The 19,341-nt window shown below is 40.9% G+C and overlaps 1 protein-coding gene across 1 annotated transcript in view; it reads left to right on the forward strand.

Annotated features, from left to right (window-relative positions):
• USP46 (ubiquitin specific peptidase 46) overlaps positions 1-10,955 on the forward strand; it is a 60,725-nt gene extending 49,770 nt beyond the window's left edge. The window contains exons 6-9 of the mRNA XM_074324566.1: positions 1,032-1,115; positions 3,271-3,468; positions 6,653-6,731; positions 7,562-10,955. Of these exons, the coding sequence (XP_074180667.1) occupies positions 1,032-1,115; positions 3,271-3,468; positions 6,653-6,731; positions 7,562-7,663 (463 nt within the window). The 3' untranslated portion in view covers positions 7,664-10,955. The remainder of the gene's footprint in view (positions 1-1,031; positions 1,116-3,270; positions 3,469-6,652; positions 6,732-7,561) is intronic.
• Positions 10,956-19,341: the final 8,386 nt, after the last annotated feature.

The raw sequence follows: 19,341 nt of genomic DNA on the forward strand, positions 1-19,341 counted from the left end.
TGTGAGCTGTGTGAGGGCAGGTGCTCTCTGAATCCCCAGCACCTGCTCTGGAGTGCTGTCAGTAAACATTCGGGGATTTGATGAATGAACAATCTGTGCTTTGATAAGCTCTGTTTAAGTAGTTGAGTCTTTCACACCATGTAAATAATAAATAACATTTTCGATTTAATAAAATGTGATCATTCTAGTGCTGGGACACTCCCTGTGGATACGGAGATGCCACAGACTTTTTCAGGGTATTATATGCTAGGGTATTATTATATTCTGGATGCCCTTTTCAGCCTTTGGAACAGTACCCCAGGAATGTTAAGTAGAATTTCGATGACCAGAAGAGAATGAAAAGCCATGACATTTAAAAAATGAAAACTATAAGTAGTACAATAAAACCTCATGATAAGGGAAATACAGATATAACATCACAATGACATTTGTTCTCAAAAGGAGGTAGGGTTATGTTCTTCTTATCTGGGGTGTGGGAAAGCGGGGAGCAGAGGGTTGGTAGAAAGTGGTCATCTCCTGATTACTTAGGACTTTCTTAGTCAATATAAGAAGAGTTGTGTACGGTTTAAATTTCATTATCTTCACTTACGAGCTTTTGAAAAATATAGATCACCTGAGACATACTGTTTTTCATTAACTGCACAATTATGTCACCTTCAATCCATTTTATGTGATTGACTTTTTTGGATTCAACTTTATGGTGGGCTTTTACTCCAGTTAGTATTTTTCTATTAAAATTTGTATCTCCAATTTACAGGCCCTGAGCTTTTTCTGAATCATTTGGAAACATCTATCTGTGTGTCCCATTAAATAAAGCTATACTTGAAAATATCTCACGGTGAAATCATAACCCAGTCCAGTAGACATGCTCTAATGGCATCGTAGCACCTACTCATAAGTAGGATCTTTTCTCATTACTTCTTTAGCCACATTTACTTAAAAGTCAGCCTGCAGGTAATAGAGGGTTTAAAACATGGCTTACCAAATACGGTTTGGACTTCTTTTTAAGTTGTAAATATTTTTCTCTGCAGAGACTTCAGCAACACAGAAACACTGTGTAGTGAACAGAAATATTATTGTGAAACATGCTGCAGCAAACAGGAGGCCCAGAAAAGGTGTGTAAAGGATTTCGCTCAAGGGGTGGCTTTGTATCGTGAGAAGGAACCAGACTGTGGAACCTGACAAGTCTGATTTTGAATCCCAGTTCCATTGGCTCACAGCCAAGTAGCTTTGGAGAAATCAATTAGCTTCCTTACTAGTAAAAACCAGGCTAAGAATGCTGACCTTCGAGAGTTGTCCATTATTCTGGTTGTTTGCTCATTTGTTCATTCATTCATTCATTCATTCAACAAATATTTACTGAGTGCTACTACTATGTGCCAGATACAATGCTAGGTAAACAAGTGGTGATCAAATATAATCACTATCCTTTTGGGGTTAAAGGCAAATTATAGAAAGGACTTAGCATAGTACGTAACACATGGTAGTCACACAATAACATTGTTAGTATTGCCTAAATATTGGAACTTTTTATTTAGAAGATACAAGAGATTTAAATAATTAATTATTTAATAAGGAATCATGAAATCAATGACACATCAATTATATGGACAGGTGATAAGAATGTTATCACATTCTGAATTGATGTAGGACCCAATGTTGCCCATCCTTTTATTAGCACCAACCAGCCAGTTACAGCTCTTGGACAATCTCAGATAACCAGTGATTCCCTGTTATTTTCCCCCAGAAGCCAAGAGACTTGACATTTTAATTATCCTGTGAAGCCTTACTGTGAGTTAAATTTACCCTGTCCATGCTTGTGGAATTTTCAAGGTAACTCAGATGCTTATTACTGCCGTCCAAACCCTCAGGGGTCTAGAGCTGAGGTTGAAATAATTTCTATGCCCAGCCTCCCAGCCCTTCTCCCCCAGATATGAACATCTGTCTTCGCAGCCTCAGAACTTGCAAAAGGTTAATCATTCTGGCAGGTGGAGTGGAGGTGGTAGGTAGTTATCTCCCATTAGTGGTCAAGGGACCACTGTTTCCATCCGTATATTCTAAGCCAGCCTAAGGGTAGCCCAGGTCCTCTTAGTGTCATGAAGGTGTTTCTGTTCAGCTCTGGAGGTTATGTATTAAAATATCACGTGTTCCTATAAAATTAGGGTTTTCCATAGTTCGTATGTTTCTGCTGATTTTTTTTGCTTATTTTTATGAACAGGGTTTTTACCTCATTAGATTCCTGAATAATAATCTCTTAAAATTTGCCCTTTTCAAATAGTATGCATTGAAAACGTGCACAGGCCAAGCATCATTTGCATTAATTCGGGATATTCACAGAACAGGGGGCCTGGAACGTGACCGGAATCTCCTCTATTCTAACCAATTTAACTACATTACACTGTTGTCTTTGTGACTTTTTACCAAGGAATACTAATGGTCATCTAGTGAAAAAAGCTGTCTGTGTTTATGTAAGTTTGCAGAATGTTGTTTCACACAAAAGAGAGCAGTTCCTTTACTGCGGGTTTCTCCAAACCTTCAATATGGTAAAGTACAGGGAGGAGCTTCAAAATAGAAAATAGCAGTGTCCAAACTTGGTCGCAGAAACCCTACATCTATTAACCTGTCCAGTGCTCTCATGAGCCCAGTTTGGGAAAGGTCGCCGTAAGCCCACCCTTGCATTTTACAAATGAGGAAACTGAGAGCCAGAGAAGGGAAATGACTTGCCCAAGAGCACAGAGTAAGGAGTGAGAAGGAACCTAGTGTGCTTGGTTTCCTGATGCCAGCAGCTGGGCAGTGTCTGAACATCCCCAGCGGTCCTCAGAACCTGAAGAGCAGACCGCTCCCTTCTGCTTGGCCACTCCCCAACTTCCCTTTCTCAAACGCTGTCACCCCTCCTCTCCATTTTCTCAGGGTGGGATGTGCAGGGGTGATTGTCCAAATATTGTTCCTCCCTGGGAGGCAGAAGGCAGTGACAGAGAGCAATTGCACGTTATATTTTTATTGGTACAAAAATTTGGGATTGTCTCCTTTGACCAGAGACCCACTGTTACATTTTTCTCTTGCTGACTCTGCTCCACTTAGCGGAGGATGCAGGGTGGATAAGGCAGCTCTACATGAGTAAGCATACTTTTATTCTTGTGAGTGGTTTGGTTATTTGCTGGTCTGAGGTTGGTTAGACCCTTTCTGCTCTGCATTTGCACAGGCAACAGTGAATTCTAGTCCCCTAGCAGGTGTTAGGTACAACTGATTTTCTATTTCATGGTTTCTTAGGATGAGAGTAAAAAAGCTGCCCATGATTTTGGCGCTGCACCTAAAGCGGTTCAAGTACATGGAGCAGCTCCACAGGTACACCAAGCTGTCTTACCGGGTGGTCTTCCCGCTGGAACTCCGGCTCTTCAACACCTCTAGCGACGCGGTGAACCTGGACCGCATGTACGACCTGGTGGCTGTGGTGGTTCACTGCGGCAGGTAAGGGCCCCGCGGCCCGGTGCGTGTGAGCAGCTGGGGGGCCGTTCCTGTGCGGAGACAGGCCCAGCCACGCCCTTCCTGGGCTGTGAGACAGTAATAATGGGACTTCTTGGGCTGTCTTCCAAGCTCATGTTTATGTATTATCTCAACAGAAATCGAAACATGCCTACGTAAATAAAATAATAACATAAAATGCATTATGATATAATGATAATACAAATGTTCGCTCACAAAGGAAATAATAAATCTCCGTTGGATATAAATGATGCTTAGGAAGAGTTTGAAATAGCATGGAGAGGAAAAAAAAAAAAGAAATAGCATGGAGAAATAAAAGCTTATGCTATTTTAATTTTTAAAAAGCCAACTTATGTATGTAATAGGATCTCAAGTGTTTCAAGATGTATGAATAAAGATTGGAAGTACATAGTAGATCTAATTGTTTTGGTATTTCGAATGATTGAAAATGTACTCTTAAAAATATTCTTTATGCAGTTTTCAGTCTTTGCCCAACATTCTATAAGAAATACATAACCAGGAAAAAGAGAGAGAAGGTCCTTAGATACAGGAGAGCAAAGTGTTTTGCTGAAAGTCCTTTGAACAAATACTTTTTATTCAGTAATTTGAAAAATGTCTAAGCATGGAAAAGTCTATTGAGAATTCACCTTTGGTTTCGCTTTGCTCAGCTGTGTTGGGTGCATGCTGTCTTCCTGGAGCAGGCGCGGCCTTGCTCCTGACCGTGCAGGTGTTGGCCTGGGATGCCACACAGCGGGCGTCCTTTCCTCCCTGTCTGCCTGGATTGGATGGTGGGGAAAGGAGCATCACCAAAAGGGTGCAGTTCTACTACAGGAATGGATGGATGCATTTTTAACCCTGTACTGGGGTGGATGGTATCAGAAACTGTACCTCACATCTGAAGCACCCTGTGTTTTGTCCTGTGCATATTAACTTTAAGTCACTGGATATTTTCTTACGTTCCCAGTAAGTTATAGTTATCGGCCAGTTACAAGCCAGCTTTGTGTTTTCTCCAAAGAACAGTTCTAACAGCAATTCTTGTAAAGCACACAAGGGTCCGGTGATCAGGAAGCTAGCCGTGAATGCTGGTGGGACCCCTGGTAGAGGTTCAGAGGAGGCAGTGTTGGCAGGGCCAGAGCCTGCGACCTGGGGGTCCTTGTGGCCGAGGCAGGCGGTGTGGACTGGTGAAGGGGAAACAGCAGTGTGCAGATTGTAGGGTATGTGTGGGTTTCCAGTATGAATCTCTAGGTGCCACCTCTAATCCTTGGGAGCGCTGGTGAGGGCAGGGCACACACCCATGTAGGGGGCTGAGGGACAAGTGGGGGGTTGGGTTCTGGAACAGTACGCTTCTGTAATGGGGGCACAAGTCCGAGCAGCCCTGGCAGCAAGGATGAGTTGGTGCCAAGGCATGCATGCTGCTAACAAGGATTCTTTAAATTCCTCCCCACTAGAGGTATGATTGTTCTGATACATGGAGCAGAGCGGGCCTTTGCACAGAGATCTGGGTGGGGGCCCCGGAAAGCTGTGAAGTTAGGGAGCTGAGCCCTTCTTTCTCCGTGCCGGCATCTCCTGGCCCACAGTTGCCGCGGGTCCGCAGCCTCATTCATTGATTTCTACTGCAAATATTTTTTGAGCCCTCATTTCCTGGGTTCTGTGGCAGGATCTAAAGGGACAGCAGTGAATAAGACACACAGGGGCTCTGCCTTCATGAAGCTGAGAATCTAGTGAGAAAGGTAATAAAGAAGTACACACAGCAGCCTGCCACCAGCAAACCCAAACCACTGCGAACTAATTTGTGATTTTGATTCATGGTGTGAGGAATGAACAGGACAATGAGAGAGCAATGGGAAGTGCCTCTTCAGGGAACGTGATCGGCAAAGATCGATCTGCCAAGGTGACATTTGAGCTGAGGCCGAAGGGATAAAGCGGGCCAAGCACGCAGATCCAGGGGATCATTTCAGGTGGTTACAGCAAGTGCAAAGGCCCAACCTGTGAAGGGTGATGTGTGTGGAAACAGAAGAGAGCAGAGTCGGCTGGAGCTCAGAGGGAGAGGGAAAGAGTGGCTGGAGGAGGCTGGAGACAGGCAGGAACAGGTCACGTGGGTCATCGTGTATTTTAAAAAAAGCAAACAAAAGGAAATTCAGCTTTTCAGCTTTAATGGTACACTGAAAACACAAAACTGCAGATTTATGGTTAAATTCCTCTCAGTTGTGCAAATCTCACTACATACTAACCGCTGTTTAGTTGTTCTTTCTACTTTTTTCCATATTGTGTAGTACACACGTTTTTAATTTAGTGGTTGCTATTGTTATGCATTGTCATTTGTTAACATCTTTCTACAACTTGCATCACATCATGTCACTCCTCATAATTTCCCAGTGTCTTCTGTGCGCTTTCACAGCAACATCTGAAATCTTAACCATGATACCTGACTCCCCACTTCTCAGGCTTCCTCCCCTGGCTCACGCTGCCCTGGCCTCCTTACTGTCCCGCAAACATAGAAAGAACTGTACCCACCTCCTCTCCCGGATCTTTGCACTTGCTAGTCCCTATTCCTGAAACTAACTTCCATCATGTAGTCACGTGACTTGCCCCACCCCACCCCCCTTTCCTTCAGGGAAATTTCCTTCTGCTTAAGTCTCGTGTTATCAGAGAGGACTTCTCTTACCACTTACCTCGAATAGTACTTTCCCTCTGCCAATCACTATCCCATTACTCTGCTCTCTTCTTCATGGCACTTACCACCCCTGGAAATATGTTTATATTTCAGTTTGTTTATTGCAGATTCAACCCCCTCCCCAAGAAAGTGGGACTTGGTTTTTCTCACTGCTTTTTCCCCTGACAGCCAGAATAGGGTCTGGCACATAGTAGGTATACAGTGATTATGTATTAATATTTGTTGAATTTAAATATCTGTTTTCCCCCAGTGGATTGTGAGTCCTTAGAAAACAGATGTTTTGTTCCTGTCTGCATTCATTCTCCCGTGCCCAGCACAATGGCACCGGGGCGCCTCCATAAACTGTCACAAGAACGTGGGCATGGACAGGACCTGGGCCACGTCCTCTGTCCTAATGACACAGCTTTTCCTAGGGAATCACCGCTTATAAAGCGCTACCTAGAGTTGTATAGAGAAGTGAATGCTAACGGGCTAACTTTGTCTCTTCTCTTCCAGTGGTCCTAATCGTGGGCATTACATTACTATTGTGAAAAGTCATGGCTTCTGGCTTTTGTTTGATGACGACATCGTAGAGGTTTGTACGCAGCGTGTTCTACAATAGGGGGAGGGTGCCGATGGCATTTGGGGGGATGTGGATGTGTGGACATTTTCGAAAATAGGCCTATTTTTCCATAATATGACTTGAAAACAACTTATATTTCTCTCAAAAGTAAATCTGCTCCCCATTCTTTATGAAAAGGGAGAAGGGTGGGTATAATCATGAACTCATTAATCTGTGTTTTTGCTAAGTTAACTCATCAGCCATAGACAGGGGATCGCTATGCCACCATAAATTCATATTTATATGTAAATCCTTTTTCCTAATATGACTCAGGCCCTCTCTGGTACAGACCACATAATAAACTTCAAAGTTCTGCTAACAGTCTCTCATTATACTAAATTTTTCTTGTATTAGTTATGATTTAAATATATCTGTTCAGTCTGTTGGACCTGGGAGTCGGTATATTACACCAAAGTATTCCATATATTGATTTTATTTTAAAGGAATACTAGCCGGAGAGAATTCCACTAAAGGAAATGAACTATGAAAGAATCAAGGTTATTCCCCAGACTCTCCAGTTTACCATTTGAAAGACAGAAATCCTGGCTTCTTCCAAGAGTGCTCACATATGGCTGCTGCTAGATTAAAGGGTGGCTTTCTTCCCCAAAGATTTGCAATTTATGTAATCATGTTCTTCTGCCAAGTCTGTGGGTTTATCCATTTGCTATTGAAAGTTCCCCAATTGTGATTTTATAGCCAACAGTGTTTCTTACATTTTTTTGTATGTGCAGTCCATTAATTTTTCTTTCCTTCTAGTAATCATATTAAACAACTATATTGTTTTTTTTTCTGTTTTATTGCAGAAAATAGATGCCCAAGCTATTGAAGAATTCTATGGTCTGACGTCAGATATATCAAAAAATTCAGAATCTGGATATATTTTATTCTATCAGTCAAGAGAATAACTTAAAGAACTGTGGGACTAATTTGAGTGGGGGAAAATGTTCAAAGCACTATTACTTGGTTTCTCTGCAGACTTTCTTCTTCCTCAGTGGCTCACCAATGGTATTACTCCAAGTCTCAATGGTCTGGCTGTGTGCGACTCTCTCTCTCTCTCTCTCTCTCTCTCTCTCTCTCTCTCTCTGTTTTTTACATGCAGCACTATTCGTGGTTTTATTTTAGTCTGAGGTAGAGTTAACTGCAATCAGATTGTAGTAAGATTTATATGAATAACAGTTGCTAACTTTAGGATTGTGTCAGCTGTGCCACTGGCTATGTCTGGCTGAATTAGAATGACATTTCCTATGAATGTCTGCAGTCTATTTTGGGTCTTTGCTAAACTTCCTAAATGGCTTCCAGGGTCTCCTTTCAGAGCATTCCTTTAACTTGTCCCTGGAAGCATTGCTACCCATTTTTAGCTTCTCTGCCTCTTACCTGACAGAAGAATTGGGTAGATGTTCACTTTTTAGGGCTGCGACTATAGCTTTAAGTTTGTGCAAGTGAAAATGTTTAAAAGTGAGTAACCTCGATACTAAAATCATCCTCTAGGTGGAACAGGGTTGAAGAGCTGTTCGTGGTGGCCAGCGTCTGCCCTGGGCTGTGCTCACCTAACCATTAGAATTCCCGGGGCAAGAAAGGTAAGGAGCTCAGGGCAGGCAAAGACAACAGGAGGGAGCATCTGTGGACAGTGAAATGTTACTTTGCTTATCTTTCTACCAAAACCAAGTTTCAGGAAAATAACTCTTTGTTGTTTGTTTTTAGTGACACTTTTCTTCTGTAAGGTCCTGTGACTTTATCTATCCTTTATCTGGCACTGCTAAGCTTTCCAAGGTGTGTTTCCAGACCTGCTGGTGTTTCACAGTCTGTGGCCGCAGGGCCGGGACACCATGGGAACTGCGTCCGGCACAGCTCTCCTTAGCCAGTCAGTACCAACGTCATTCTCTATCCAGAAGAACGAAGGCACTGCACCTTTACCATCAGCAGCATTGTACAGCCGTTCACTTTTTAACATTTTAGTCTGTTTACTGAGGCACTGGCAAGTCCTAGGGCTAACATGGAACCTTCCCTAGAGGGAAGAGTGGAGTTAGCTGGGTATGAAGGTCAGTCAAAGGACGTGTCAGTGGGTGTGTGAAGGAAGGAACAAAATGGCGGCATTTCTTTGACTCTGACTCCTAGAACGCTTGACGAGACAGTTTTTTGGAAGAACCTCATCTCACCATAGTTACTTTTACTTTTTTCACTTTTGTTATATATGTATTTATTAGGTCATTTGAGTATTGGCACCTTTTATTAAAAGGGTCGATGTGGTGTTTTGCTGTTGAGTTCATTTTTGGTTTCCTACAAATACTATGAGTCATAGACCTTCCTTTGGGAAGTCAGTTGACTTCCATACACTATAATATACTGTGAACATAATATTTTGTTACCTAATAAATCCGTGAACGAACATGCAAACGTTTGGCATAATGTGAACTAAAATTGAAATTGAAAATGTTAGTGGCCATTTTGCAACAATTAAGAGCATAGCACTTTATCTAGATGAAAACTGGATTTCTTATCTTTAAAATATCTTGAACTGTTTATTGCTCAGAACTTAAATAAGCATGCTGACACTTCATCTGTTCATGCTTGAAGTGAAATGTTTTACTTTTCACTGGAGAAGATGAAAACAGGGTGATCTTCACATTATTGTTTTATACGAGTGACAAAAATATATCTTGCCTTATTTAGAGGCAAATTCATATTTATAAATATTTTGTCTGTTTTTCCTCCATGAAACATATGCAGTAATCACTTACCGGGAAGGTGAGTTTTTATTCTGTTTTCCAGGAGAGATGCTTTCCAATTGATTGATGTAGGGAACTATTTGTACCATATTATAACCCATATATTTGACTGCAGGTTGCAAAGTTTAAAAAAAAATGATGGTTGATATCTAATATATTTGGAACTGATTCTAAGCAAAACTATTAAAATTATCTTTGAAATGACTCTTGAAGCTAATTTATTAGAAAAAAAATGTTTCATTTGGAAGCCTATTGAAGTAATATCTACATGCCAAGTCATAGATTCAGTACTTTTTTTTCTTTTAATGTGTAAAGAGTTTTTTTCCAGTGACTTAACTGAAGTAATGCCTTCTAATAGAAAGGATCAGTTAAAATTCAGTATTCAGGGATAGATTTTTAGAATTAAAAAAAATAAGTATGGAAGATAATGCACAGACATAAATGGTTGTGTGACAGGAAAAGAAGATTGGTAAAAGACCAAAATGCACTTATCTACCAACACTCCATCAGTTTTTTTAAGCATTAGAGCTATCTGGTAATTTTTTCCCTCTTCCTCTTCCGTTAATGAAACAAACACTGGGAAGCTACATTTCCCTCCTAGTCATCTCTGTTTATGTAAAGACAGCATGCAAACATTTTAAATTTTTTATCCCTCATTCATCACATAAAGCAGAGATTGGTATGGGATATGTGAGACCATTCTGAGGTCAACAATAGCACAAAGACTCAACAATATGCCCTCAAATGGCCAGTGTTTTTGTGTGTCATTTTCTGGCAGGAGTGAGTAGGCCTGTGGTATTTCTTTTAACTGCTGGGTGATTTAAAATAAGTCACAGTGTTTTACACTTAAAGAGAAAAAAACATTTGCTTTATTGGTTACTTACTAGTTTAGCATCTAGATTATGGTACAATATGCTAAAAAGTCATTTGATTAAAGGTCAATTTTGGTAAAATGCTGACGTCAGTCCTCATATGTTGATACATTTTCCGTTCCAAGGCAGCACGAAGTGGCCTGGTTTGGAGTGAGCCAAGGAACAACTCTAGAGGCTGTTGGTTTGAATAGGAAGACAGTCGTATTTGGTGTTAGAGCCTGGGATATTTTGTATTTCAGATGAAGTGGGGAAAAAAATGACAGGAATGGCCCCTACGCATTTATTTCCAGGGACGCCCTTAATCTCATGGGCCTGCCTGATAGTGGACTATGTCCTAACGGGCATAAGACTTATTTTAGATATTGGAGTGTGGCTTTATTACAGATGGATTTTATCTTTAGACTTCACATTTTGCTCAACGTTGTATATTCATGTGTATTAAAATATTGTGCACTAAATGTTTTGCCCTTGTGTGCTGTCATATGGTCAAGGCATTTAATAGCACTGTTGTGATTCACTCATGTAAATGGCATGGGTCAGGGGAAATTATTTCCTACTTTTCTGCCTAATTAAATTTCTGTTTTCCAGTATTACATTAATTTATTTTTGGCTTCCCTTTCTGTGTAACCAAAATAGTTACTGTATGTGTGTGGCATTCATATGATTCTGTTGCTTTAAAAAAAAAAAAAAAAAAAAAACTCCAGAAATTTAGTTTTTCTTTAAAATAACCTGTACCTTAATTTTTTTAATGTAACCAATTCAAGCACTTTAAGCAATAATGTCAATCTTGTGAAATTTCAATCACTTTAACACCCCTCCCTCTGAAACTGTTGGCAAATTAATAAAATAGGAATTCTCTTCTTAGAGAATTATATCCAGGTAATGTTACACGCATGGACTTAAAATCCTTTTTAGAAATTGTGAGCCATTGGTAAGTCTCATGTCCAGGTAATCCTTCCAGATTTAATTGCAAAGCAGTGGAAATGTAAAGAACATTCTGGTCATTGTAATATATAAAGGCAGTACTACTGTCAGGGTTGATAAAGTCAATGTTCTGGAGATACTTTACCATTTTTTTAAGTGAAAAGATCAATGGAATTAATCCAGAAACCTGTACCTGGGGAATAGCAAATTGAGAATATCAGTGACCAAAAAAATAAATAAATAAATTAGCAGATAATTAGATATCACAATGAATTGTTTAGCTGGGACTTTGCATATAAAATAAAAGATCTGTTCCCAAAATAAGGAAGTGGCCTCCAGCTCTATGATCCCATCAGCCTCTGGTTTCTAAGAAAGAGTAGGAATGGGAGCTTCTTGGCAGTTTCTGAGCTGTGGGGACCTCCACCTGGCTGCACATCACTTCCTGCATTAGCCTGTGTGTGTGTGTGGGGGGGGGGGGGGAGGCAGGCAGGTCGAGGTCCTTGTCCTGTGGTCTCAGAGTGTGGCCTCCAGGGATAAGACTCAAGCTTGCTGTTAACATGCCTAAAGCTTTTTTCCCCAACCAGTCACTTCAAGGAATCCATGTGTGGGCAGGAGGTTGTCATCTAAATGCATTGGCCTAGATCCAATTATGGGAATAAAAACCCACAGATCAAGGGCAGGGTAATGTGCCATTAAGTTTCCCAGATTCCATCCATCATCTTTTGAGGCAATTCAGTTGGTCCTGACTTAGCTGGAACAGGCTTGTTGGGAAAGTCAGCTGTATCTGCCATGAAGTCTGTAGGAGGGAAAGACTTCAAGAAATGTTGTTCTAGGCCTTCTTTTGTTTATCTGGCAAATGGGGTTTATAGAAGAGGTCTGCACCACCAGCATGACACAATTTCTGGGGAATGAGAAGTGTGCCCCATTTTTCCAGATTTCCTTCCATTTCTGTTCATTGAATACTTAAAAAATACCTTTAACAGATGATGAAACCTTCCATTTCCCTCGCCTTACATTTTCATGAAGATAAAAATATTTGCTAAGTCATTTTTTTTCCCTGAGGCAAAGTTTTCTTTTTTTTTAATTTATTGGGGTGACAGTAAAATTACATAGATTTCAGATGTACAATTCTGTATTACACCATCTATAAATCCCATTGTGTGTTCATCACCCAGAGTCAGTTCTCCTTCCATCCCCATATATTTGATCCCCCTTACCCTCATCTCCCGCCCCCACCCCCCTTACCCTCTGGTAACCACTAAACTATTGTCTGTGTCTATGAGTTTTTGTTTCTCATTTGTTTGTCTTGTTCTTTTGTTGTTTTTGGTTTATATACCATATATCAGTGAAATCATATGGTTCTCTGCTTTTTCTGTCTGACTTATTTCGCTTAGCATTATACTCTCAAGATCCATCCATGTTGTCACAAATGTTCCTATATCATCTTTTCTTACCGCCGAATAGTATTCCATTGTGTATATATACCACAACTTCTTTATCCATTCATCTATCGAAAGACATTTTGGTTGTTTCCATGTCTTGGCCACCATAAACAAAGCTGCAATGAACATTGGAGCACACGTGTCTTTATGTATAAATGTTTTCAGGTTTTTTGGGTAGATACCCAGGAGAGGGATTGCTGGCTCATGTGGTTAATTCTATTCGTAATTTTTTGAGGAACCTCCACACTGCCTTCCATAACGGCTGCGGCAAAGTTTTGATCATGGGAATAATTAACTAAAGACAAACCACTTGTCCTACAGATGCCTCAGGCGGACAGATTTTTAATTAAGCGATTATGTGGCACCTGTTACATGCTAGGCATTGTGATTGGAGTTGGAGAATAAAAGGTGAAGCAGATAAAACCCTATTCTAGTTACTTGCTTCAGAAAAAAAAAAAAAGTCCAGGGGAAAAATTTAAATTATGGAAATAAAATGTGTGGGGGTAATTCATCATAGGTTAGCACAGTTTGGTATTTGGCCTGGGTCTTAGGAGATGGGCACCGCATCAGATGGGTACTGTTTGATAAAGTAAGCCAGTCCCTTTTTCTCTTGGATCTACTTCTTGGAGCCCCACTTGTTTGCAAAGCAGTGGAAATGTAAAGAACATTCTGGTCGTTGTAATATATAAAGGTGGTACTACTGTCAGGGTTGATAAAGTCAATGTTCTGGAGATAACTTACCATTTTTTTAAGTGAAAAGATCAATGGAATTAATCCAGAAACCTGTACCTGGGGAATAGCAAATTGAGAATATCAGTGACCAAAAAAAAAATAAAAAAAAATTAGCAGGTAATTAGACAACAGTGACATCCCTGTCTGCTCTCAGTGTTGCCCTAGTTTGCCTTTCAGCTCCTAGGGATGACACAATTTTAAAAACAATATATAAATTCGTTATAATGCAGCAGTGGGCCTGAGCATCTTGCCTCTTAATTCTCATGTTAAAAGAACCAGAATATTGAAAGTCTTAACAGTGGGTTTTATGAATCAAATATCTAAACAATCTCTTTACACTATTGCTAAATAATTAGAGCCAACCAGGGCATAAGTTTTTAAGCTATGCGACTAATAATTTTTTTGGCTTATCAACCAGTGTTTCCTTTTATGGGTTCCCTTATGTTTTAACAGCGCTTTGAGCAAAAGCACATGAGGAGCTTACAAACAAATGAAAACTGACTTCATTTTGGTTATGAGACACTAGAGTCAGAAACAACATTAGATTTTGTAACGATTCCTAATTTTGTGCTCATTTCCCACATGATAATTCATAATAAAGCATTAACGACCTTGGGGGTATCATTCATCTTGTAAGTTACACAGTTGCATCTTTCACTTTTTCCCCTCCCTAGAGTGAGCTATACAGGTTATTAAGGCAGTGTGGAATTCCACAGAAACTCTTCATGGGAAGGTTGGGTGCTTGTGTTATGGGTTGTAATCTTATTGTATTCTTAACTCATTGCAGTAGGAGGCTTTCAGAAGAATATTGCAACTTAGGTTTGAATTGGCTGGAAGCAAAATAATTTGCTGTTGAAGCCAGCATTTCTCTATATTTAACCAATTCCTTCTCCAGTGATCCAACTCAACTGTATTTGTATTTCAGAGTCTCTCTTAATTGACCTTGGCTGACAGAACATTCTGTGCTGAGACAACTGAAAGTAAACACAAGAAAAATTTAAGAGTGAGCCTTCATACCTTCTGCAGCAAGCTGAGTCTTTTCACTCACTAGCTCGTCTCCAGGTTGAGAATCGCTCGGTTTGCCATGCTAAAGCATAGAAAAATACTTTTAATGGCTTACAAAACCTATGTGAAGAAGAGACTCATTCTGTTGGGCTCCCTTGCACCCCCACCCCCAGGATAAATTGTTTGAAAACACTTTGAAAAGTTACTTCTGCATATTTTTCCATCTCTGCTACCCCAAAGCCCAGAGAACAAAAGAAGCATGAATGGCTAACCTAAGTCTGTCACATGTGCCCCTTGGACTTAGTTTTCAGCAGAAGTTGGTGTGAAGGAGGTTAAATAGAGAGGAACCCTCTTCCTGGATGTTCATTCATAGACCTGGCTTTTAAACTACGTCATCTAAGGAGTCTATGAAGGTTTATAAAGAACAACCTCACTGCACATCTGCCCTTAGATCAGAATTTGTACAGAATATAGAAGGAGCAGGTGTGGATCTCAAGAGTAAGAGGAGGGGAATAAGGCTAAGAGCCTTCTAACTGCCTAGCTTCCAGCCTTGGTTTCACTGCAGCACCTATTCCAATCTGTGCACTTGCCCTGCAGGGTTAGATGGGACCCCAGTGAACCTCCCAAGTGCCTTTAGTTGGCTGATAACACTACCTACAGATCCTGTGCTCTTTGTTATTGCCCTAACCTTGCTCTCTGATAGAATTTTAGACTCAATTCAATAGTAGCATGAAAAAGCCCTGCTAGACTTGGAATCACAAGTCCAGGTTCTGGTATGGGCTGTCACTAGCTGGTGCCATCGTCACAGCATGTGGGGAAAGCAAAGGATCGAAGTCCTAAGATCTGAGTTCAAGTCCTGACTCGCTTCCTGGTTTGATGAAGTTAGAGGCCTGTCATCTATGTAAGTCAGAATTTGGGCATGATGTTGGGGTTAGGATGCTAATGAGGGGTGTATGGCTAAGGGACTCTTCTCCACAGTCCTCAAGGGAGATAGACACACAATTGCCAAAACAATGGTAAGCATAGAAGAGCTAGCTAGTATTACTTAAATAATGGAGAAGTTCTGGGATACTGTGCTATACTGTTTGATTTCCTCACACCATCTTCCCAGCATGAAAGACAGGACTAAAAACAGGTGAGGAAAAGAAAAGCAGTCCCTGACAGCTAGGAACTAGCTGGAGACAGCTGTGTTTTAGAGGTTCTTGGGACATGGCTTGGGGCTCGCAGCTGGGCCTTGGTGTTTTCTGGTTGGACATAAACAATCTCACAGAGCTCCAACCTCAGACCAGGTTTGCTGTGACTGTGATGAAGCGAGACAAAAAACATGACCTCTTCGTAAACCTACTTAAGCATAGCCAAAAACACAGTCCACGGCAAACCACAAAATGCCATACAACTGTCTCCTACCAAATCTGAATCACTGCTGCTGCTTTACCAATGAGTGTTAACTCTGCCCGCATCTGTCCTAGAGGAGATTTATTAAGCTATATGATCAAAGAATTATCCCCACTTCTTGACAGCACCCAATCCAGAGTGAACTCCTCTTCCTGGAACCCTCCCCAAAATTACAAACCAAAGCCCCAGTCCTATAAATTCTTTCTAACACCCTCCTACTGAGACACCCCTGCTTCCCCACTGTGTGTGGTTTCTCGCTGCTGTGAGTGTTAAACATGGTTTGTTCAACCACAGTTGTGTTCCTGGTGGTCTGGCCAGAGACTGACAGGAGTGTGCTAGACAGAGAAGCCACTTCCTGGGGTCAGCCTGAATCTGCTGTTCTGGTGGCTGGAAGGACGAAGGGCCACACACATTCAAGGTTGTCATTATGTGTCCCAATTAACTGATCTACAGTAACTGCTGCCCAGAGGGGAATGGTGGTGTTGGGCTGGATGCCAAGGGAAGCTTCTTACAAGTAACTTTGGATAAATCTGGACCTCAGTTTTTCCTAACCTGTAAAATGAAGTTTGAGAAGGGTTGTGATATGTAGAAATTGCTGTAAAGCGCGATAGGTATATCATATGATTATGAGCAGGCTATAGTAAGACTGATAAGCTTTGTTCATTGTAACGGATTTCTGGCCCATTCACACCTTCCTGTAGAATCTCTCAGGCTCAGGTGCGTCTGTCTCTAGAGCCCTTGAGTTCACTGAGGTGTCAGAACCCCTATCTGAGGCAGGATCTGAAACCAGTAAGATGGGACTTGAACTCCATCTCTAGGGAAGGTGCAAAGTCTACTTCAGGAATTCCAATTTTCTCCAACAAAGAAGGTCCCAGTTCTGTCTGGATCTTGTTATGTATGCCAAAGATCTTTTTAGAACCACAGGTTTCGGGTTGGGTAGGGGGCAATGAATGGTGGACAAGGCAGAGGTCATGAGGTGTGATTGAGGACACAGTGCAGGGTCTAGTGCCCTCTAGTGGGAACGGCCTAAAAATACCCCTGGATTTTTCTCAAGTGCTCGACGCATCTTGCTGGGGTTTTTTTTGTTGTTTGTTTTGTTTTTATGCATTATTTGTCCATGGATTTTTTTCTTAAAAACAAACCCAAATCCTGAAAACAATTAACCAACCAAGGCTTAAGTTAAACAGGATCTCACCTTTCTGTAAGATGGAGCAATGGAACAAAGGATCCCAGAGTCAAAGGAGAGAGGAAAATGACCTTGAAGTCAGAGTGCTCTGTTTACCCCAGAAGCTTCCTGCCTAGAAAAGGTCTTTGAGTGAAAACAAACACATGACATCAGGCAGGGACTAGAGTGGAGGAATCGCAGAGGAGTAGAGGCAAATTAATTCCTGTTCCTATTTCACTTGTTAGTTACAAAGCAGGAAAGGAAGAAAGAATAAGAAGGAAGGAATGAAAAATAATATCCTTGAGAAATTGATATAAGGGTTTAAATCAAAGATTTAAGAGCCACTTTTCTTTTTTTCGGAGCTATAGGGAGAGTGCCCAGCAGCAAGCCAGCTGAGGTGACAAAGCATCATTTGAATCCAGTCCTACCTAAGAACCAATACACTGTTTTGTTTCTGCTATTCATGTTTTGATTAAAATTCTTTGCAAGCTATTGATTTCGTGCACAAAGACTGTAAGACCTCCTCAAAAGTGATATGGGATAGGGAGTCATTGATCGCTTTCAAATTTCTGAAAAAATGTTTTGCATTTTGGAACCGTTTTACATTTTTACTAGAGGCATTTATTTGTAATCATGTCTGCTGACCCCAAACTATAGGATACGTAGTAGAACTGTAATTACATTAGGCTCAGGATTTTTCTCTTCTCCATTTGGATATATGGGGGAGTGAAGTTTGGGGCAGAGGGTCTATAGTGACATGAGAACAGGAGTTATGAGTAAAGGAATGATAGAAGTGTGAGAAGAACATTCAATAAAGAAAAATTGTGAAGGATAGCCGAAGGGAACACGGAGACATGATGCGTGGCTCTTAGGCATGGCTGGTTGGTACGTGACTTTCGTCACACTAAGATTTAGATGAAACTGTCTGAAAGAATCTATTTTAAAAATAGATTTCAGGCAAGGCAGATATATTTTATTTTAAAAAACTAGCATGGGAAATTTTAAACATGTACAAAAGTACAATAGAGAATACTGAACCTCTGTGAACACGCAACTTAGCTTCAACAGTTAACTAACTATGGCCTATCTTGTTTCAGACTGATAGACTTTTCCGATAGTATTGGAAAGTTACCGAACTAACAAATCCTCTAACATTTCAGAATCTCGAAACCCATAAAGGATAAATATATGAGGTGTTAGTACAATTCAGATTAACAATCACTGCTAAGGGATTATTTATTTTGTCATTCCTCTAACTTGAAATGTTTCCACATAAATGTGGAAAACACTTTTGCAATACAGACATTTTATGATTAAAATGGACTTGATTTGTATAATGGCTAAATACTGTGAAATATTTTCAAACTGAAGTGTTTAAGGGTGACCACATTTATTTGGAAAATTATAATGAAAATAGTGGTCCTTTATAACTGATACAGATTGCACAATATTATTTTACGTATGCATATGCAAAGGTGAAAGCTTCTGCAGCTCAGCTGTCTCACATGATTTCTCAGCTTTCACTTTCCATCTACCCAGTACTTCTGGAATTTTCCCAAAGAGATAGGGCCAGGCTCAATGTTTCTGTTTGTCTCTACCCTTTCCCGTTGGTATTTTCCCTTATGGCATGCCGTTAACAGATTCTACTGATAATGGATTAAATCAAAGAATGCCAGAGAAGGAAGGGAGTTCCTGGATAACTGCAAACTTTCCCAAGTTGAGAAGGAAATGGAAGCCCTGAGATCTTAGCAAGACTTGCCTACATTGCTTTCCAAGTCTGTATTACCTAAAGTAAAGAATGAGGGACTGGTGGACGTTGTCCAGCATTGAGGCAGGGTCTTGATTCTGTGTGGTGGCCCCTTGCAGCAGGAAAGGGCTGCAAACTCCATTTTGCTTCCTGATCTCCATCTCTCTCTACCTGGTACCTGCAGATAGGACCTCAGAGCTGCAGGGGTCTGAGCAGGGAAAGAGAAACAGGTGGTCTTAGTCAGGGGTAGAGCAGAGACCAGAGGGTCTTATGTTTAGAACCTCACCCTCCCCACCACATTGTCCAAATGATCTAGGGCTGAGGTTTTCATACTTTTCATTTAGTAGCACAAACTTTTTTCTTTTTTTTTTTTTTAAAGATTTTATTGGGGAAGGGGAACAGGTCTTTATTGGGGAACAGTGTGTACTTCCAGAACTTTTTTCCAAGTCAAGTTGTTGTCCTTTCAATCTTAGTTGTGGAGGGCTCAGTTCCAGGTCCAGTTGCCATTGTTAGTTGCAGGGGGCGCAGCCCACCATCCCTTGCCGGAGTTGAGGAGTTGGAACCAGCAACCTTGT

Source organism: Rhinolophus sinicus, linkage group LG02, assembly GCF_036562045.2.
Source record: "Rhinolophus sinicus isolate RSC01 linkage group LG02, ASM3656204v1, whole genome shotgun sequence".
NCBI classification, from domain to species: domain Eukaryota; kingdom Metazoa; phylum Chordata; class Mammalia; order Chiroptera; family Rhinolophidae; genus Rhinolophus; species Rhinolophus sinicus.